The 23,126-nt window shown below is 42.4% G+C and overlaps 1 protein-coding gene across 1 annotated transcript in view; it reads right to left on the bottom strand.

The window, feature by feature from the left end:
• Positions 1-805: 805 nt before the first annotated feature.
• The window catches only part of dclk2a (doublecortin-like kinase 2a), a 34,929-nt gene continuing 12,608 nt past the window's right edge, over positions 806-23,126 (bottom strand). Inside the window, exons 3-18 of the mRNA XM_076091926.1 lie at positions 15,017-15,146; positions 12,418-12,516; positions 11,865-11,915; positions 10,255-10,340; positions 8,949-9,036; positions 8,401-8,509; positions 7,776-7,833; positions 7,278-7,397; positions 7,030-7,176; positions 6,813-6,946; positions 6,559-6,636; positions 5,995-6,091; positions 5,117-5,212; positions 4,868-4,981; positions 1,366-1,978; positions 806-1,074 (exon numbers count right to left, since the gene is read on the bottom strand). Of these exons, the coding sequence (XP_075948041.1) occupies positions 806-1,074; positions 1,366-1,978; positions 4,868-4,981; positions 5,117-5,212; positions 5,995-6,091; positions 6,559-6,636; positions 6,813-6,946; positions 7,030-7,176; positions 7,278-7,397; positions 7,776-7,833; positions 8,401-8,509; positions 8,949-9,036; positions 10,255-10,340; positions 11,865-11,915; positions 12,418-12,516; positions 15,017-15,146 (2,289 nt within the window). The remainder of the gene's footprint in view (positions 1,075-1,365; positions 1,979-4,867; positions 4,982-5,116; positions 5,213-5,994; positions 6,092-6,558; positions 6,637-6,812; positions 6,947-7,029; positions 7,177-7,277; positions 7,398-7,775; positions 7,834-8,400; positions 8,510-8,948; positions 9,037-10,254; positions 10,341-11,864; positions 11,916-12,417; positions 12,517-15,016; positions 15,147-23,126) is intronic.

Below are 23,126 nucleotides of genomic sequence, written 5' to 3'. Positions count from 1 at the left end.
AAAAACACACTCCTGCTACAAAACATTGTGTAGATTATACTTTTTTCCCAGTTTCTTTTTCTCCATATCGCATTAAATGTTATTTAATTGCACACAAACGCATAGAACCTCCAAGTAGAGATGAAACTGTTTCACAAACAAAGCATGACCTTCCTCGTTATTAGCCGCTAGGTTCTTTGTTAGGTATTATCTTTATTTTGTCAACCCACTGTACTGTAGAGTAACACTTACTTTACAGTAAACTCCAGGTTACCATTGGGATGACTGTGGTCACAGAATATACTGATCGTGGTAGTAGCTGGATTACAGGTAGCTAGGCTTGCAAATTCAGATATTTGATATGCTGAAATACTTCTATGTGTTATGGACCTAGTGTCTCTGCTAAAGCAAAAGGAGTTCACAATGGTGGGTGTGAGTAATGGATAACTATTTACAAAAGAGCCACAGGCAGTCAAAATGGGATAATAAATACAATATTTCACATTAACGTGATACAGTAATGCAAGACTACTAAAGACAAACAACTCATTCAGATGCATTCAGTTCATTCCCTTTCTACACATCCTCTAATAATAAATACAAATATATATACAATCGACAAATTCTTTGAAAACGACTTGTATCCTCAGTCTCTGAAAATGAGTGGGATGAGAGTGAGATAAAAACATGGACACAGCAGTCACTGGCTCAGTTTACAGCTACTGGAAAGGCTCAAGATGGAGTTTTAACCTCCTCATCTAACGTTTTCTGACACATAAATGTAAAGAGAAGGAGTGAGGTGTGAAATTGGCAACAGAATTGCCATTTAAATCTTCTCCATCAGCTCTTCAGCAGGTAGAGGGCTGGCAGAAGGAGAAGCAATGGGAGAGGGCGGGGTTGTGGATCTGGGAGGTGTAGAGGGGGGAGAGGGAAACAGGGTTGGATGAATGGGTGATGGAAAGGGAGGTTCTTGTTTGGTTGGGGAAGAGAACGGGAAGAATATGACAGGTTTGATGGGGGAGACTGGGGAAGGAGAAGCCTGTTTTGTGGGAGAGGAAGACAGGGATGTGGCCTCTTTGGTGTGAGAAAGAGAAGCTGGTTGGGTGGGAGAAGAGGGAGAAAGAGAGGCTGGTTTGGTGGGAGAAGAGGGAGGAAGAGAGGCTGGTTTGGTGGGAGAAGAGGGAGGAAGAGAGGCTGGTTTGCTGGGGGAAGAGGGAGAAAGAGAGGCTAGTTTGGTAGGAGAAGAGGGAGAACGAGAGGCTGGTTTGGTAGGAGAAGAGGGAGAACGAGAGGCTGGTTTGCTGGGGGAAGAGGGAGAACGAGAGGCTGGTTTGGTAGGAGAAGAGGGAGAACGAGAGGCTGGTTTGGTAGGAGAAGAGGGAGAACGAGAGGCTGGTTTGGTAGGAGAAGAGGGAGAAAGAGAAGCTGGTTTGGTAGGAGAAGAGGAGGTTTGGGCTGGTTTGGTTGGAGATGACGGGGGAGGGCACGAGACGGGTGTAGAGGGAGTGTTGCCGGTAAAAACAGCAGGATGGTCAGAGAGTGAGTGAGTTTCGAAAGAAAAGCAGGGAGCGGAGAAGGGCGACGTTCCTATTTCAGGATCGGAGGAAACGGGCAAACGGGTGATAGGGAACGTTTCGGCAGAGGGTGAAGGGGAGAAATGAGGTAAACTTATGGGAGCAGAAGGAGGGAAATCAACACCGTCAGTTGGGGAATGAGAGCAGGGAGCATCAGAGGTGGATGTAGCATCAGGCACAAGAGTCTTGGGTGCCTTGAGACGAGCGGTCTTGGTGGGTGACGCCAGCGTGGCGGGTTTTGGTTCTTTGGCGCGTGATGCCCGTTTGTTTGGTGAAGCCGGTCCTGACTTCGTCAGTGAGGCTGGTTTGACTGAAAGGGAAGATGGGACTTTCTTGCCAGCCGACGGCGGAGGACATGGCACTGTTTGGGGCTGTGGACGACGAAGTGTGGTGAGCGGGATGGTCTTCTTATCTAGAGCTGTGCTCTGGCAAAACAGACGAACAGACCATCAGCTTGATACTTGCGTACTATTGAAGCAATAATAACACCAATCAGAACAGAGAGAGATACAGTGCCTCAATCTACATTGAATTCAGGAAACTTTAGTGTAAAAGGAATAATGTTTGTGTGACTTCCTTTGAAAGATCTCTAGCTCTTGCAGTAAGAAATGGGATTTAATAAACTAATTGTTTCCTTTTTAAACCTACAACCATTAAACCCAGTTTTTTTCAATGATCTCTGTGAATGAACAACACACACAATGAAACAAGCTAATGGAAATGGACATAAATAAGTGAAAGATGATTAAACAAAAAGTCAGTATTGTTCTCGCACACCCCGCGAGAAGACAAATCAGATCATCACCGCTATTCTATGTGCAGAGAAAGGGCAAATGAGAAAGTAAACTTTTCCAGTCAACAGATAGATACATGGTGCCTTTGTCTCGAGTAAAGCCAATGATGTGTTCTTATGGAGGACAGAAAACTTATAGATATCATGTTCCTCATTTGCCCTTGTGCTGAACCTCAGCAGCAGAACACACAAGGCGTTTAGTGTTAGTACATACCATTGCCTGGGAGCTAATTCGCAGGGACGTAATGCAGGGAGAGGGGAGAAGCAAAAAGGGACAGAGACTAGTCTTACTCACAGCTTCACAAAACAAAGTCAACACGACAAGCATGAAGGCCTGTGGACAGTTGTTTTTCCAACTCAATGCTAAATCTGGTGTTTCAGATCAGTAAAACACAATTTGGTTTGGACCAAATGACCCTTTGCATTTGAGAAGACTGAGTTGGAACAAACTGTTGGATTTTGTGACTAACTCAGGCAGAAACACGTATCAATTAGTGCTATATTTATATAGAACGTAATGGAATGCAGTGGTGAAGTATGTTTAAATATGTTTTTATAATGTTCTAGTTTTAAAAGTTAGGACTGACATTATTCTAAATCATTTTTTATTGTCAACAAAACACCTGACAAGACTAAAACCAAGAATGAGTTGTTGCCTGTTCGGCTGATATAGCTTATCCTTCCGTACCATAGAGCTCTATTGTTGTCAAAAACTATTAAAAAAACATTCATGAGCCACACTGTTGCACTGCATGATATGTTCAGTAAACACAGCCACTGTAGTTTCTTTTGACTCAACCCCACATATACCACTCTCCTGCTGGCCCAGAGGCATGAAATGAAACTTTATAATTGTGACCCTCTTTTATAGATTCACATCTTCCATAGGAACCAACTGGCTTTTTGGCTGAGAGTCACAGAAAGTATTGAGAGACGGACCAACACATTGTTGGTTTTGGTCTTTTCATTCAGGATTTGTTGACAAGAAAAATATAGAAAATGGTCAGCCCTGTCCTTTACAATTGGCGGGGGGAATATCGTATCCAAGGCAATAAAGCCACATCAGCTTTTGCATCCATCTCTGCAAATTGAAACTACAAAATGGTGCAGACACGGTTCTCATTTCTTCCCCACAAGGTGGCACCAGAGCACCATTGAACCGTGCTGAGCAACCAATTATAGATTTGTGGAAGCACAGAACTTTAATTTTAAGGAGCTATTTTGAATGACGTCACCAACAAAAAAATGAAATATGGCAGAGGGAGGCAAATCAAACTGCTCTTGCTCTTGTACAAACGCATCCTTCAAAACATAAGTTATTTTCACATCCCACAAAAGTTTGTGATTGATATGAATGGAATGAAAGTTGAGCGAAGGAGCAGAATGAAAAGTATGAAAACAGTCAAGAAGGGTTAGGACAGAGTGCATGTTGGGAGAGTTTTATTGATGTCCACATCAGCTGGTTATTGAGAGCATTTACTTCAGCAGGCGGTTGGTGAAGAGCAACAGGGGGCCTGAAAAAGAGGCAGGAAGGAAGGGAAAGGGAGAGCAACGGGGGTGGGAGTTGTTATAGCTGGAGGGAAGTGGGTGAAGGGAAGGGCCATGGCTGGAAAGGAAGAAGGGAGCAGGAGGAGGGGTATGAAGTGTGTACCCGGCTCTCAGCTCCAGGCGTCCCCTTTGGTCCTGGAGTTGGGTGTGAGGGAGGGGTGAGGAGGAGGTAGGAGGAAGAAGATGGAGAGGAGGAGGAGGAGGGGCCGAGGCCAGGTTCCGCATTTACACCTCAAACTGTCAAATGAAATTTACAACAAGAAATGAGGCTCTTTGCAGCGAGGATGACATCTAATTTTTAGCTAGACACTTTTCATTACGCCCCTCTCCTGCTTTCAGTTCAGACAGACAGACTGAAGAGAGTGGGCTGATGAGAAGTGTGAACTGATAAGATGGAGGAGTGGACGAAGTCAAACTGTACAACAGGAAGTGATGCAAGTGATGCTTGAAACAGACAGGAAGGAGGAATGAGACTGCTACAGGATTGATTTATTCTGTCCTGTCCTAGTTTTTTTTCCATCATCCCGTCTCTAAAATCACGTCTTACATGTTTACAGCAGAACAAGTTGTTTAGAAGGTTGTCTTGAACGTCGTCATGGACGATGATTGAGGTCAGATATTCTTAGACCGGTGATTAAAAGGGCGTAAGATTCATATAAAAGTGAATTAGAAGGAGCTCAATCTTCTGTATTTGGGTCAGAGATTCACTTCCATGCAGTCAGTGTTTGGAAAGGGGCCTGACATGTTCAAGCTGCTTCAGACACCTTGTCAATTACTATTAAACCCATGTCAAAACATCAATACTGCAGATTAAAGAGGTCACTGAAAGTTAGCAATCTCATGAAGCTGTAAGATTACTCTCTAAAAAGGACTGCAGTAACAAAACAAACAAAATGTGCAAAAATATAACAGGGATATTTACTGAATTGTGAATTGTTTATACCTTGGTTTGTCAATATTTTTGGGTGCTTACCATGATGACGGACACTCCAGCTGTGGTGTTGTTGTGCTTAGGTGCAGTGTTAAAGTGCGTCTTCAGTTTACCTGTGACCTCCATCTTCATGTTGTTCTCCGTGATTGCTTCGTCCTACATACACACAAACATGCAATGAGGTGACGTGGTGCAATGGGTTTCCACACAAGACACCATGTCTATGTACATACGCAGCACCACACTTCGCAGTTGTGTGCGACACAAATACATGCAAACACAGAGACAAGCAGGACTATGACATACCGTGATCCACGGGTGGTAGAGGATGTCTTGTGCTGTGTATCGAGCCTCAGCGTTGACCTGCAGCATCATTCCAATCAGCTCCTGCAACAAAACACACCACAGTTTAGAACATTCTTCTAACTTTTTAACAGGTGATTGTGTCATTGTGACCTGACTTTGACAACATACACACACGAGGAGGAAGGAAAACAGTGGCCTGCTGCAGCTAAACAACACTGATAAAAGCAGTGTGAATGGACCAAAACAGTAAAGTTGCAGGCAACAAAACCAAAGCAATGAGCTGAAGGACGAGTTGTAGGAACTCTATATCCATATGTAGTCACCTTTCACCATCCCTTCACATATTGCAGAAATATTGATTAGTGTAGCTTGAAGTATTCCATGTTTGATTTGACATACATTTGCTATATCATGACAGAAGCTCATAGCCTTAAAATGAGCATGAACACAGTTCAGCATATTAACACCTACTGTCAGCTTTGCGTGCAATCGCAAAGTCAAAGTCAGCCTTTCGTAAATTTATAACTGCAAGTAGTTTCCTGCTGTGGTGTCTATAACTGTGCACGTCTACAGTGACAGGGCCGCTGTAATAACAGTGGGTTTAACTAGCAGTTTCGTCTTGCATGCTGAATGTGGGCTGTCACCCTCATACATGACACTAATTTAGAGGGTTGGAGGGGTTTCTGCTTTGTTCGGCAGAGAGTAGTCATTACTGGAGAGTGAACCATGTGGGTTCGCATGGTTTGTGTGTGTGTATAAACTATTTGGAGATCTATTTCAGACTTCAATGCAATGTCATTACGTGTGATATAAATGTGTGTTGTTGTTGCTTGAGTGTGTGTGTGTGTGTGTGTGGTCCCAACCTTGGCTGAGTCAGTGATGTTGTCCCAGTAAGGACTGGGAAAGTCCAGTCGCCCTAGAAGGATCTGGTCAAACAGATCCTCTTGCAGGTTACTCTCACTACATAAAAAGATACGCAAACACTCAGCGAACACAGATTCATAAACACATGGCACACTTCCATTGTGAAAAAAACATCACTGCACTTTGCATAATAATAAATGGCCTCACCTGTAACCTATCGTTTAATTATGTGCTTATTACAATAACCGTGAAGTACTGTAGATTAAACATGGATCACATTAAGTTAAGTCAATTCCTTCCCACACTGTGACTGCAGGATGACAATCCTTAACACGATGACTAATCACAGCAACTGTTTGTCTATGTAGCAAAAGGTCATTAGTATGAAAAACAAGTTGCCAAATAATGTGATTGAATCCTTTTTAATATTATCATATCATATCATCGTGTCAATATTATCCACATGTATTATGCATGCATCATTGATGAATTAATGATGTTGACATGGTTTGAGTCAGTTCAAACATGAGCTTTATCGGGCGATATGAACTGAGGACGAGTACCTTCTAAATGGAGGGAAGCCACACAGAAGGATGTAGGTGATGACACCTGCAGCCCAGATATCCACCTTCAGACCATAACTGTGGGAAGAGAGGAGAGACAGAAAGGGTCACTTAAGGATTAACAAGCAGCTAAATGGCTTACTGCAAACAAGATGGCTGAGTGACCGGATATAAAACAGCAAAATAACGTATTCAAATTTTGGAAAGACTAATGTATAAAATAAGAAATAAAACGAAATAAAGATCTAGCTTACCCGGACTCCGAGATGATTTCTGGAGCCACATATGTAGGAGTTCCACACACGGTATACAGAGGTCCTTCCACCACTGTGGCCAGGCCAAAGTCCCCAAGTTTCAATGACTTGGTACCATCTGGATATTCAAACACCTAAAATATAATAATGCTCAGTTAAAGCCCACTGAGCAGCTGGATTTGTAGGAACAAAAACTGGTGTGAGTGTAAATGTATACCAGCAGGTTCTCTGGTTTAATGTCTCTGTGGACGATGTTCGTGCTGTGCAGGTACTTCAGAGCTCCAGCGAGATTGTACACCATGACACAGGCGTCTCTCTCTGTGTATTTGGCCGAGGAGGTGATGGCATCGAATAAATCCCCTCCCTGTGTCAACATCAACAATGTGGTTAAAGATCAAACCAAATAGAGAAATGTCGCCTGTGCACTGCTATTGCCCCCCCCCCCCCTATTAGCCTCTTCTGTACCTTGACAAGCTCCATAACCAGGTAGAGTTCAGAGGGAGTGTCCACCTCCTCTATCAACATGATGATGTTGGGGTGTTTCACCTTCCGCAGCACCGCGACCTCATTCTCTATCAGGTGCTCCTGGAAACACACCGAGACAAAACATCCAAGTTACTGTGTGCTCCAGGACACGGATCCATTTATGCTAATCAAAAGACACTGCATTGTTGATTGAATCTGAATTTGTGTCAAGGATGTGTGAGTCAGTGTGTGTCATTGTACGTGTGTGAAAGTGTGAAGATAATTTGAGTTAGGTGGTGAATAAAACATTACTGGCCTAATCTCACTGTGTCGGATAAGAGGATCAGAGGGACGCACAGTGGTGTGGAGTGTGTTAACAATGAACTCTGGAACATGTGACCCTTCCTTGAGAGTGTGTGCACAGGTCTGACAGCAATCGACACAAAGAAGAAACAGGAGAAGGAGATGGTGAGGGAAAAAAAAAAGACAGAGCGAGACCTTTCCAGTGCACTTGGCCTTGTCGATGATCTTCAGTGCAAACTCTTTTCCTGTGGACCTGAGGAGAAACAGGGCAATTAGGTCCAATAATAAAAACAGCACCGATGCTGCAACAATATCTGTAATTCAAATCAAGTACTCACAAGAGAGCCTCAGTTACAGTGAGCAGGAGCACTGCTACAGAGTTATTGGAGAGGTATGTTAGCTGCACTAGCCACGTTTATACAAGAGGTACAGAGCAGATACAGTCCGGCTCAACAACTCACACCAGGATGAAGAGCTGCCTCAGAGAGCTACAAGTTACTCTACAGGGAACCTCTAAGTACTTTCAAGGAAGGTGCATCAGATTATGGGAACACACACACTTGACAGGCTTCCTCTCGTCATCATCGTCTCCCCTGTCTGCCTGGGCAGTGTGTTGACTCAGAGATTAGAAGGCTAATGAAGGGAATTCTCAGGGGGGTTTAATCTATGGGATAATTCTGTCTCCACAATACCTGTCATCAGGATCAAAAAACCCTGATGGAGCAGTTACCGCACGTGGTGCACGTCTCAATGAGTTGCACAGCCCGGCTGCCAACTGATCATTACACATTTGCAGTGTGAGTGAATGCGTTTCACCTACCGCTCCACACACGCTTTGACCACAGCGAAGTTGCCATCTCCGATGACCTTGCCAATCTCGTATTTTTCCAAGATGGTTGAGGCGGGCATGTAGCGGTTTCCATTAACTGCTGAGGAGAGAGAGCAGTTACAACAGGCAACAGACAAGCCTTGCTATCCAATAACACTAAGGGAGCTCTGACAGCAACTCAACCAGTTCTCAGACTGATGGAACCACACGCTGTGCAACAAAGTAACACACAGGCTCCAAGATGCACAGCAATCTCCTTTAGTCCTCCGGTGGTGATTATTGAACTGAGCAGTAATATTATGTCGACACACACACACACGCAGCCCTAAAATCATTTAGACGAGTATCTGCTCACACAGCACTGGGATGTTCCACTCTTATCATCCACACGAGGCCCACTCTTTGCCACTTTTGTTGTGTAAGCAAATTGTTAAATGTGTCCTGATGGGAAAAGATGAGGTGATTCAATGTCATTTCTACATGCTAGAGGGTGATGGAGTCCATGTAACAGTGAATTGAGAGCGTGGGAGAAGACGTACCCTCTGGACTCAGTCGATCACTTTGCTCCTGGTGGTTGTTTACCGATCCATTTACATTTGAGGATGAGCTGTAAAGTGACGGAGGGACCTGCAGGATGCAAAAAGAAACACAAATAGAGGTGAGAGCCTGGCCTAAAACTAAACCCTCAGACAAATGACCTCAGGCTTCAACAGCACCCACAGAACGTGCTGTACATGAATAAAACAACGGTTTATCATTGGTAGGTCGTTGTTTTTAAAGGCTTTGACTGACGGCATTGTGTTGCATAAAAATGTTTCAGATGGCATGAAATGAAAGTAACATTACACTCATTATACATTTAATTTTGCAAGCTGCACAATTTGTATGGTCAATTATTGTCTATTCATACACATAAAAAGCCAATGTTCAACATACTTTTTATTCTTAAACTAGAAAAACTACATGTGGTTATACAGTATGGTAAGATATTCTACCAAACGTGACATTTTTTGACACAGTACAACTTGTACATCAATAATATTACTTAAATAGTGAACAAGGTCTAAACTAAGCCTGCCCTTCAAAATGTCCAAGGTGCCAGAGCTACTGGGATATATATCCTCCTCCATTATCACTGCACATAAAACCATTATGGCTCCAAATGAATGATTCATTTCTTAAGAGCGTCCTTTCTGCAGAGCACAGCCGTGGCAATTTCAAAATCTTATGGCTATATTTTTGAAATGTCAGCCATAAATGCAGCATTAAAATAAGACCAGTGATCCTTTCCATTATGTACAGCAGAGTTCTGCATCTTAATGCCCTATACCTGACATTAAGGATCTATTATTCAGTCTAAAAGGGTCGTCCTCTGGACTAAAGTAGAAATGGAACATTGTCATGGTCGTGTTTAGAACTTGGAGAGTGAGCAGCTATGTTATTGACATCCTTGTGCTTCCTCATTTCATTTCTTCTAAAAAGTGTTACTCTACTCTACCTCTTGCCAATGAATTTTAAAGCTGTCAGTAAATCATAAAAATCTAGTGTCCTGCCAAATGAATGTGAATGGATAAGTCTTTGACTGGGCTTAGAGAGGAATGGTGGCACTCTGGAGGAGGTTTGCCAGCTGGCTGCTGCAGTTAGAAACTCTGTAGTTTGGGACTGACACGCAGCTTACAGAAGAATCCATCAATAAAACAGATTAGCATCTCTGACTCGACCAAAAATACATCCCAGAGCTGCAGCATGGGCAACATGGACTGTGCATAGACCTCTAGGTCATAGATTGACTTCTCAAAAACGTATTTTATTACGGACACACATGGCTGTGATATACAGTCTTACCTTAAAACTGGGGACGGTTCGGGGACTGGTGGGCGACGGAGTGGTGGACTTGGGAGTTGAGATCTGGCTGCTTGAGACACTGTTTACTACGTGGATAAAAAAAAGGAAGGACACATGCAAGAGCAGAGGAAAGAGTCATTAGGATTGTGAGTGCAAGTGTGGTTTGTACAGTATCCACAAATGTGTGAGTGGATGAAACTACTTGCCTGTGACTCAGCTTGTTTAAAGCTGCCTTTCTTTCCGCTACCAGGCAGCCCATAATATTTATATGTGATTCACAACAATGCCTCCAGGAGAGAGCACTAGCATATATAAGACTAGAATAACCGCCACTTGGTTATACGCCTGAGTTATCACAGTGACCTTTGACCACCACAATCTAATGAGCTCATCCTTGATTCAAAGTGGACGTTTGTGCTATATTTGAAGTAATTCCTGGGGTATTGCGTTGGTTCAGTGGTACCGACGAACAACCCAAAAACATAATGCCATGGTTGTCGCCGGTGTGAAAGCGTTAAAATGTTTAGGACACACTAAATGTGACGTTACTGGCTCCAACTAACTCACACATTCACATTTAGCAGGTTGTAGCTTGTGCCACCTGCAGGCAACTGGTGTTACATTTTCTTTGTGTGTTCTTTAGGTTTCACATTCAACATTTTTGCCATCTGTTAAACTGCAAAACTACAATAATAACCTCCAAGACAAGAAACAACACCTCAACACAAAAGAACCAAACAGCACTTACCCACAGTTCTAACACATTACTTACAGCGTCACAACTGTGAAATCTATTACTTTAGGAGAAAGAGTTGGCACACATGGACTACGGTCTGAACTGCTGAATCCTTTTGCAATTGATGTACTGAATGAATATGATTCTAACATATACATGGTAAAATAATGTATGCCTCAAATGATTTGGTTCAGTTTGTACCAAAATATTAATGGACATAGTATTGCTATACAACACATATTCATAATATACACAGGCACGCAGCAAAGATGAGAGCTTTTATTGTTTGAGCAATTCATTCTCTCAAGCACAGATTACTTCTGCCAACGTCTCTCTTGGTTTCTGGCACGAATACAGAGACATAATGCGTCAAACTGTAACTCAAAATCTCTTCATCTGCGTAAACCCAGCTGAGCTGAGGAAAATCACTTCACACTGCCTACAGGCTGCGTCTTTACACCACTGCTTCAGAGTTTTTGTTTCATTGTGTATTCACTTAGAGCTTCTCACATACCTTTCCTCTGGGTATTTATCCTGTTTTTATAAAGGAGCTTTTGAAGCACTATCTGGGAACATTTTAAACAAAGCAGTAGCTTTTTAATGTGTCAAAAGTACAGTTTAACTTTTGAGCACCTCAGCTGCTACAGATTTACAGGCATGTGATCTAACTGTTCAGTGAGAGCAGGATTTAATTAACACATCTCAGAAGTGAGTCTAATCAGTGCATGGCTTTGAATCAGTGGATCTGCAGCAGCTGGCTTTCACATTAGATGGATAGAAAAGGTAAAACATTATAAAACGAGAAGGGCACCCAGAGAATTGATATGGCAGGTGTTTGATTAGGCAAACTTTGTGTCGGTATCACGAGCCTCACCTGGGGATTTGATTGGAGACTGACTGGTGGAGTAGTGGACAGGTTGTCTTGCTGCAGTGTCAAAAGCAGACATAAAGAATAGTCAGATATCATTCGGTATAATCACATTACAACATACATTGAAAGAGTTTGGAACTTCCAGGGCTGAATTTAGACTGCAAGCTCTCCAAACTGGCAACCGCTCACATATCTCTTCTTTTAAACTGACGTAATGGCTTGTAGAACACTCATTACTCAGCAGAATGTCACCGGCTCTCAATGCACCACACAAATTGCAAAGTCATTCTGTCACAACTGAGGGTTCAGGATGAAGCTGCTGAATAACAAAGCTATTACTCAGCCTGTCAAACAGCGATGACCTTACAGTGTCGACATTTTGGCATCAGATAAAGGGGATTAGACTTGTTTAACATATTTTTACACATATAATGATAAAAGACTTGACCTTTCATATATTATCTATTTACAAGTTACTATGTTAAATATGCATGGATATCTCTTCATTTAACAGAGTTAATACAGACAGTTATGTGTGTACAGTCATGTGTTTTACCTGCACCAGGGGACCTGCTGCGCCGCGAAGGTCTGGGGCTCTTAGCTGTCCGGTTTGGAGTAGCAGGGCGGCTGTGCGACGTCTTTACCACTCTGCATTCTGGGGGGACGACACGCTCAGTCGGTCACCATCGCATATATTAACCTTCCCTTATAAACAAACCTGTTCTTTCTTCTCAGTCAGAGTTAATGTGGCACAATTATGCATAACAAGCTGCTGTACCAGGGATATGACCCTGGAAATGTTATTGATGTTGCATGATTTAATGAATGCTGGTCACACATGGGGACAGAGAAGCACCAAATAAAATAGTCGCAAATAGTGTTTCGTCAAAACAGATTGAAAAGCACAGAAGAGCAAATTGATGAAATGATATTCGGTATCATTAGTTTTTTTTTAGTTTAGGTACCAATACCAAAACAATACTTTTTTGCATACAGTATCCTGCTGATTCCTGACTTATCTAAAATTATAATTGGATAACGTAACCTTCTATGACCTGAATAAACTTCTCAAATGTGAAATGTTGTGAAAAATTATTCAACGGAATAACTATCTGATTAAAGGATAAGTAAACAAGACTACATATATGACCTGGCAACTTTCAAAAATAGACATGTTGTAGACACTACATACACACTTCCCTACATACCAAAAACAGAGGCTGATACAGAGACTCTCACCCAAAGATTTGGTACACACCAGTGATGTCTTTTACAACAAGAGTAAAGCAATTACAACAGCTTGTGTTTTCCTTTGGAATACAGCAATTGGGCTTAAACGGTCACTGCACACCATGAACACATGAAAAAAGAGAATCCACCAGCTTTAGCTTTTATGGTGTTTGCTGCATGCCTCTGCTGGTTTTGCTTTGTAGCTGTGTGCAGCGAGAGCAGATGTTGTGAAGCTTGTAGTAGACTTGTCAGGTTTGTATTAATGAGGGTGGGGGCGGTGAGAGGTATAATGTAATGACAGACACATGAAGAAGAAAAAAAAAACACGCCCACAGAAGCACACCCGTTGTGCATTTGTAATGTGCTCCCCATGCTATTTATCATCACATACATATTTCACTGACTGATTAAAAGGGTATCTCAATATAATAAACTTGCTTGTGGTTGACATAAAAACCCCAACAAACCAAATCGTTTTCTAGGACAACCCCTCTAATCTAAAAGCTCTTTAGCTGAGAAAAGATATATGTTCAGTTTTAAGACGTTTTTCTTATTACACCATTACAACAAACATTTTTTTGTTCTTTTAAACAGTAGATTGTGTATTAGACCCATTTTGCAAAAGAAGAGCAGCCTCTGTACCTTCAGCATAGTTAGTGTGCCTTTTTTGTTCTTTCAAAGACCTAATTCTTAAAAGTGGAGCAGAGGAGTGTAAGTGGGACGGAAGCTCAAAACTATGTCTGAATAGGACCGATGCACCATCACTCATGTACTCATCCTCAGTAACAGTTAAAGGTGCAATGTGTAAGATATGGCTAGAATTTGAATTAAAAACATCCAAAACATGAACTAATATTATCAACGGAAGATGAAGAGGTTACAGTGTTAATGTTATGTGAAAGACGTTTATGTATTGTGTTGCAGAGATATCTACGGAAATGAGCACGCTAACCAGCTCGCCCCGGCCCATTTTGTCTTGTAATGCCACTTGTTTCTTAAGAGGCGATAGAGAGTCACTGTAGCATCCAGTCTGCCCTCAGTCTACAGAATGAAGAAGCTCCATGTTGTAGGTACAGGGTCTATGTATATTTGGTAATTTGTTTATTGGCAGAATTCTTTTTAAAAATAAAACCTTCAGATAGTGGCTATCTGTAGCAGCTCAGCCGCCGCAAACCCCAGCGCCGGAAGTCACAGTGGGCTGTGGCCAGCGGCAGCACTGGGAATTTTGCATATTCTTGCCCTGCTGTTAGTTAGTAGTTCGGCTTTTATTATTTTATTCTATTTTTTAACGGATGTAACGTTCAATTTAGTTTCTATGGACTCAGTGGTAGAGGTGAAATGCTGCCCCCTATTTCTTTGGAGCATGTGGCTATATCTTACATACTGCACCTTTAACACAGTGTGTATTTAGATATGCCTCCCTGTTGCTAGCTAACCTGACACAACAATAAAAAATGAAACAGGATGTCAATAATCGGATTGTTACTATAATAAACTACCTTTTCCTTCCCACAAGGTTGTGCAATATGGGCTGATATTATACTTAGCTTTAACAGTGAATGGATCTGCTGGTTTAAGGAGGTCATATCCTGCCTGTGTGCACTCCTTACAGAATGTGTGTGTGTGTAAATTTGTAGCACTGATTATATTCTATACACACACACACAAACCTATCCTGCTGTCAACTTCCTAAAGGAAAAGCACGTTGCAAGCACTAGTGAGGGAAGAATGGTGAGGAAGGACACTGATGTGAACACACACACACACACACACACACACACACACACACACACACACACACACACACACACACACACACACACACACACACACACACACACACACACACACACACACACACACACACACACACACACACACACACACACACACACACACGTTTAGTTAGTCTTAGTCAGGCCTACCAGTCATAAAGGCTGTGGAAGCCTTACCACTTTGATCCAACACAAAGTCGTCCTGAGCATAGCGGTACTTCTCCGGACCGCACGCTATAAACACATCGTCGTCCCCGAAGAAGTCCTGCAGGCAGATAATCTGGAGGAGGAAGGGTAAGGAACAATGTAAAAGATAGATGATATTCAGAAGGGAATACAACTAATTTACTTGTTTTCATATTCAGAGGCAGCAGGCTCACATTTTACATATGTAAAGGGAATGCAATAATTGCACACAATGCATTTGGTGAGAAACACCATAAGTTCATTTTACTTTGTTTTACCTGGTCCAGGAGTGAATTTTAACTACTTTATTCCGTCTAGTTGTTCAAACTATAGCAACACATTCGTTTTTATGAACAAGTAAAGTCTTGCTATGGGCTGTACAAGTACAGTACTGTAGAAGTACCTCAAAATTGTACTTTGGTATAGTATTACAAATTAGGAAATTAGTTACTTTCTACCACTACTCAAGGGTGCATTCACTTATTGTGAATACCAGCGGCTTTATTTAATAGTGATGTATTTGTGAACAGATGATCAGATGATGTTGTTTGGTTCACCAGTGTTATTACCATCACATTATTCTGAATTAGTGTATCAGATTCTACAGGCTTTAAGTCATTCTACTGTGCATGTTTAAGCTGCATATATGTGACTTGAGTATTTTTTAGATGTGAAATAATTGTTTCTTAAGATAAGATTGTGACTCAGTGACTCCGTATGTGATTGAGTGAACAGCATAGAGAGACAGAGCATAACAACAGGACGAGGTCAAAACACCCTGACATCCGGAATACTGCAGAGTTAATGCGGAGTTCACAGGAAAGCAGTACAGTTAACGTTTGGGCCGCAGAGTAATTTGTCTTGCTTTTCCTATTCTGTGTCACACTGTGATCAACACTTTCTCCGCAGCTCAGAGCGCTTTTCCATTTACACCCACCACCACCCACCCCTTGAGACAGAAACAGGAGTTAGTTTTAAACTATAGCCAGTTGTGTACACACACACACACACACACACACACACACACACACACACACACACACACACACACACACACACACACACACACACACACACACACACACACACACACACACACACACACACACACACACACACACACACACACACACACACACACACACACACACACACACACACACACACACACACACACAGTAGGTGGACAAGTAGGAAGACAAAGCAGCAAAATATCCATTCATTATACCACTCCCCACCACACACACAAGTGCACCCACACACTGTGAGGCATATGTACAGTACAGTACACACACACACACACACACACACACACACACACACACACACACACACACACACACGAAACAAGAGTAAGGGGGAGGAGCACAAAATGGCATAAGATTGTGGACAGATGGATCCTCTAGGGGAGATTGGGGGCTGACTCAGTGGGGGTAAGTGTGTGTGTGTGTGTGTGTGTGTGTGTGTGTGTGTGTGTGTTTGTGTAAGATGGGTATCAGAAGAACTGGTGGTCCGGAAAAGCTAAAGAGCACAAACAATCTCCAAAGTAAAAAGAAGAGTTGGAGGCTGAGAGAAAAGGAGACAAAGGAGCCGAGTAGGAGTGAGGCATCTGACAACATAAATAGTAACGGCGGAGTATTTAAAACCACCAATTAATACCATTGCTGTCGGCCTTAGTTGATTAATAATACATAAGACACTTCACGTGACAGTTCTGCATGTCCTACATTCAGACAGCATCAATTAAAAATGAAACAGGATGCAGTATCCCCAACATGTTCATCAATAATCAATAACAGTATTTCATGGCCTTCATATGCCCCCTTTGTCTAATCTTTGAGGCAAACTGTTGGCCTCTTTACATGGCCTCAACTAAAAACATTCAGTCAGAGTAGAAGAGAAGTGTCCATATAATATGCTTACATGCCGAGCTGTGGCAGATTTGAAAAGGTTTGACATAGCTGGAGTGGATGACATTCTTCAGACGAGCTTTCACTCTGGAACTGGGCAGCTGATCGCCACACCATACTGTCAGGGCTCAGGTGCAAGAATCACCATGTACAGTATGTGTTTAAAATCGGACTCTGTTGTGGCGCAGCAAGGTATTATAGTGAGACACTATTACATGCAGATATTAGATAATATTTCTCAATGACCTCTGACCTTTATTCACACACTGCTTCCTCTGGTGTGCAGACATTTTCAACGTCAAGGCTATCCTGTCATTTTTCCATCCACTCAGCGGGCTGTGTTGGTATGAAGGACGCTGGTCATTTGTTTGAGGACAATGTGAGACCGCCCCCTCAGGGGATTGCTGAGGTGAGCAGTGTCTGTCCCCTGGCAGGGAAACCACCAACCGAGGTGACATCTGCAGCCAAAGAATCAACATTTTGAGAAATACACTCATTTACTGGCAGAGTTTTAGATATGAAGATTTATACCACTTTCGTATTTGTCTGTCAAATATAGCGCCGGTTAGCTTAGCTAAGCACAAAGGTTTGAAACAACGGCAAACAGCTAGCTGGGCTCTGTCCAACTATTACAAAATCCGCCTCCATGAACATATAAACCTAACTAACATGTTATTTGTTGTTTCCTAAATCCAGGAAATCCAGGCACGGTATCTTTCGAGCCCCCCCTGGTTGCCAAAAGGTCTAACTTTTGCTTTAGGTCATGTGACACTGTTCGGTGACCACAAACAAGGCTCTGCATTTTCACATCTGCACCTTATAAACCATGGCACACACACAGATTGACTAAATGACCTCACATTCATTTGAATTCCACTTTGAATCCAGGCACTATCGGGCCACGTTTTCGAGCTGTTGCCCAAAGACATGCTTGTCCCAGCACCACCTGAGGCAACAGGCTTATTGTGAAGAAAAGGACCTCTGGGCTGGAATATTATACCTCTTGGTCGAGAAGGCCTGTGGCTGTATTGTCATTTACTTTAACCTCTACACACACCCCTCTCTCTGCAAGGCTAGCCCTGCTGTGGTTTGTGATAAAGTACTTGTAAGCTAGCCTGTGACACCCAGGGGAATGCAGGGAAATGGAAACAAATGGTGCCTTCATGGACACACATTTGAAAAGGCAAGAATTAAAGGAGGTCAAGAGGTTGAGGAATTGTGTTAAATGACAAAGTCTGTTAAAATATGGTTTTAACTTTTCTTGACCACATTTGTTGTTTGGTCTGTAATAATTAAGTATAAAGGTTTTCCTTAAACAAAACAAAATCTGTGTAGCAGATTATGTCGAGCAAATGAGTAAAGGAGTGTATGAATGTCAAACTGCATTGTTTCCATGTTTCTCTTTGCTCTTGTCAACCTCTGCAAGCATTAACAGCCATTGGCACTCCATCGCCAGCCCTGTCCTGCTAGTGCTTGTTTAGGCCAATCAGGGAAGTGAACTGTTCGCAGGGTTCTGTATTGGCTGGCTGACGTGTCTTGAGGCTAAACTGAAGTTTGCCCTCAGAGATGCGACAACCCCCCTCGTATGCCTGACCTTCTCCTGCGCTCACCATCAGTCTATGTACTCTGTATTGCTTGCAGTACTTTCGTCCCTGCTTAGCTTGGTAACAGAGGAAATACAGGTCAAGGGCTTCAAGTGTGTATGGAAATATCAAAAGGAATCGGTGTATTGAACATGAGCATAACCAAATAATGGTTTTACAAATACAATAAGTGGGCAGTTTTGTTTTTCGAGGCATTATTAAAACCAAAACCAAAACATCTATTATCCAAATATATTCACAACCGATACAGTATCAATACACTGCAGTAGATTCTTAAGGGGTGGGAATTCCTTCTCTTAATCTTAAGTAAGGGCTGTGTTCCAAGAACAAATGTCACACAACAGCAGGTGGTAAGAATTTAGGGCAGTGGAAAAGGCTGTAAATGGCTGAGCAAGCTGCACACAAGAAAGTAAACGCTCTCCTTGTGAGAGCCAACAGGACAATGATCACAGTAATCATTCAGTTTCCATCAACCCCATTTACCTCCAAATCCCTCATTGGTGCTCAATACTCTGAGCCAAATGAGCAAGAGGCAGAGACGGTGGGTGGAGTCCTAAAGTAAAAATGGAAAAAAGGAGACAAAGATTGAGATCTCTGCCTCTTGCCTTGTGACTCCTTCAGTCACAAAAGAAAATAACGTTTCTATGGTAAACTAGATGTGTATTCTTGACACAAGCTTTAACTCTCACTTACACTGTTACTTACTTGAGAACATGCAGATAGCTAGATGCCTATTAAGTTTGCTAGGGCGCGATTAAGCTAAAGCCAACCAGCTTATTAACTCTGTTTGAACTCTTACTAACAGACAGAGGCTGCTTCCTGAGACTCTTTAATTCCTCTGGATTAGAGCGGTAAATCTAAGGCAAGGCAGCAGCAATGAGAAAAACTAAGCCCGTCATTCATTTGCTACTCTGGATTCACTCCATTAGCTGCATTAAACATAAGCCATCAACAAACCATTGCTCAGTGAAGGCACTGCAGAAGAAACATCATAAACAAGAAAGGTGCACTCAGTAGAGTGCAGATCTCCACCAGGTGTGTCTGCAACGACCACTGTTGTAGTGTGCGATTGAATGAACACAACCCACAAACGGCTAACCCTCGTCTAGACACCTGTAAGACATCGTAAAACTCACTTTATTCAAACTCAAAAACAAGCGGCAATGTATCCTTGCAATGATTGAAACCGTCATATACACAACACGCCATGACAATATTTAGGAGGTACAGCAGTGTGTGTACTGGTAGTTCTGTTAGCGGTTAGCCAAACACACCGTCCAAACAATAACAGAGGGCCACAGAGCAGCAGCCAAGAGGTACACAACAGTCTGTATACTGGTATTTCCATTAGCCGTTAGCCAAACACACCATAAACTGTTACGCCCCGTCTGTGGGCGGCTGGGGGCCAATAATAGTGAGTGAGGAGTCAGCAGGCAGCCAAAGGTAGAATAAAACAGGTAATAAAAGGTGTTTTGAGAAAGTGCAAGTCACCACGACCATGGGAGGTCCTTGAGCATGCAGCCATGACTGGGAACCCAAAACATAATGCAGCTTGCTGCAGCAGAATGTAAGATTAGCCTTGGACCGACACAGAGGTGCACACTCACTCAATCACTGAAGGACTCACTTACATGTGCGACCGATCATTTGATCTTCCTGGTGGAGATAATAACAAGCATGGTTCCTTGGGGTTTTCATAAACAGGATTTCATGAATTTATGAGGGACACTATCTGGAGATCAGTTCAGACTCGTAACTTTAAATCTGCAGTTTCCCTACATCTGTAAACCAATGATGGGAGACTCTGTGCAGTGCAGTGTTCTCTGCCTCACATCAGCCATTGGCTGATTGGCCTATCACACATTTCACAGCTGTCTTGCTCTCTCTCTCCTCCAAGTCATGTTCACACACAGAAAGAGAGACATTACTGTACATAACCGCAGGCAGTCTGAATTCACATGAGCGCTGAGCTCTTTATGCTCAAATAGAGTTGTTCCAGTAGGAATGAAGAGAGTGGGAGTACAAATCAAAACATGCACACACACCTTTTAGCCCAAAAATGAGCCTCAGTAGATTAGCCTGTTCATTAACAAAGTGAGACTTGCAGAATTGCAGAGGAGCTACGAGATCCACAAGAGATGCATAAAATGTTGGTTTTTGATGCCAATAAAGATAATCGTCTCCAATTAAAAAACAACAGTATCACTGCATATAAAAGTGGCTACTAGGCAGTAAATTCTCAAAATATAATATTGCAGTTCCAGCAGAAGTCTCAAAAGGCCCATATTAATATATCTTAGAATGCTAATTAGCATTTCATGTTTCCACTAAACAAATAAATAATGAATAAAAAAAATAAAAACTGTCCACTAACATTAACATCGACGCTCCTCTGCCAGGAATTACACCTCAAGACAACTAAAAGGATAGACACTGTTTGATGTGCAAATGAAACTCCACCATCAGCATCAGAGACCTGCTACAGTTGTCAAGATCACTTAGACACACAGCTCCTGATCTGCCCTGTGCAAAAAAAAATGCAGCACATCAATCTTCCGAAACTTGCTGAGGCAACCTGAGCTTGCTTAAATGATTAAACTCAAGGTGACAAACAATGAGTTGTGGCTTAAATATCATGACGTCAACTCTCTTGTTGGGAGAGTGAAAGGCCTGCTGCAAAGAAAGGATGCGGGCCAGGCTTGGACAAACAAAACAAAACAAGTAGTTGAGATCACACACCACACAATGGATGCCCTCCCCATCTGTGGCCTCCACGCGGTCTGCACAGCCCACAGCCCCGTGGCCCCCTCACACCCCCCGTTTTTTGTCGTCTGCCGGCTTTTTGTTTTCCTGCTCTTCGTCAATGCAGGGTATCATGCCAGCACTTGTGAAACGTGGGTCAGGCACTTTTACTAAGTACAATAAATACAATGACGTGTGTTTGTATTGCCCACCAAGACTGGGGGAAAGCATTGAGTGTGTGTGTGTGTGTGTGTGTGTGTGTGTGTGTAAGCCATCTGCTAGGACAAGAGACCAGAAAGAGGGGCTCTGGACTGGTAGGATTTTATGTCCAGAGGCCAGACAGAGATGATGTTACACCAGTGCTTCTTATTTTGGACTTGCACTGATTTAGCCTCAGACTGGCAAGCTTTAAAAAGTACATTTATAAAAGCAAGAAGCATTAAGTTGTATTATAGTTATTTACAGTCTGTACAATATATGTACCCATTCTTCTTCCTTAGACCCTGAATAAAGACAAACTACAGAAATGAGGGGAAAACAATATTGCATAAAAGTATTTCGAAAGGTGAAAAATTTGAAGTAAATCTGAAAGTGTTAACTCTTAATTCTCATTCCTAATACTGGCTAAAGGGTGTGGATTAATTTATAGTAACCGGATAGTGAAACTGGACAACTAGGACACAAATTGTTAATCTCTGCTCAGGTAGACATTACTCCACTATATCTTTACATTGCAAATGTTTTTGCTGCTACATCAATGCTCTGAATTTCAGATATACAGTAAAACCTTTCATAATATATATTTAGAAGAATGCAGTAGCATTAAACTCTAGGTACGGACAGCCTACCCCAGCTGTTTAGCTTGTTGTTGCTTGGCAAAACAATAAGACGAAATTCCGAAGCCTCTGAACTATTATTATTTGAGATGCAAGACCAAAATGATTTAAATGAGCTTGTTTACAGATGGCATTATGTTTGCAAATTGCTCTGGTATAAGTGAGATGATAAACCTCATTATTTGCAGTACTTGTAACATCACCAAACACTACCAGGAATTCATAACCTAAAAGCCTGATTCATCAATGAGTGCAGAATAAACAACAGCCTATCGCAGAACCTGGCCGAGACTATTCGTGGTTGGATGGTGTCATTGCACTATAGTGTCAGATGGTGCTGTATGATAATGACAGCACAGAACAATAGGTGGGCATTCAAATGTCATGGCTGTTGACCTAAATGGCGGCGTTTAATCCAGACTTGGCCCTGAAAACAGCTCATGCCTGATAATCAGATGGAACCCTTGTGTGTCCATGAACCAAGCTAGTGAAAAAGGGAGACGGTTTCACTAATCTGTCTGTAACTGCCAGCATGTTTCAACGTCTCGCAAATAAGAAGAGATCATCCTCATCAATATGATAACGGGGTGAGGCGAAGTTAGACACCTTAATGAATGTAAACCTGTTTAACTCTTGGCAGCAGTGCAGCTCGTCCCTGCTGACACATGAACTGTAAGATCAGGGCTGGTATCGAGTATCGAGGCCAGGAGGCCATCATCATTAGAAGCGTGTCATGTAAAATTATGCCACAGTGCATCAGAGTCACGCTACCCAACATCCTCCTCCCTCTCATACTGATGTGTATGCCCTCAAAACCCAGCAATCCACGCACCATGAACTAGCTAGCTGTCATCTTCATGACATGTTGGTGATCAAAGATTTGTTTCCATTCTGGGGGACTATTCACTACAGTAAGAATTTGATCCTACCACTACTATGATTTATTCTACTGTACATGGTATTTAATGTTCCAAGAAAAGAG

Source organism: Anarhichas minor, unplaced genomic scaffold (assembly GCF_050575085.1).
Source record: "Anarhichas minor isolate MPS153535 unplaced genomic scaffold, ASM5057508v1 ptg000014l, whole genome shotgun sequence".
NCBI classification, from domain to species: Eukaryota; Metazoa; Chordata; class Actinopteri; order Perciformes; family Anarhichadidae; genus Anarhichas; species Anarhichas minor.
The sequence above is the reverse complement of the archived record's forward strand: the minus strand, read 5'-3'. Positions and strand labels throughout refer to the sequence as shown.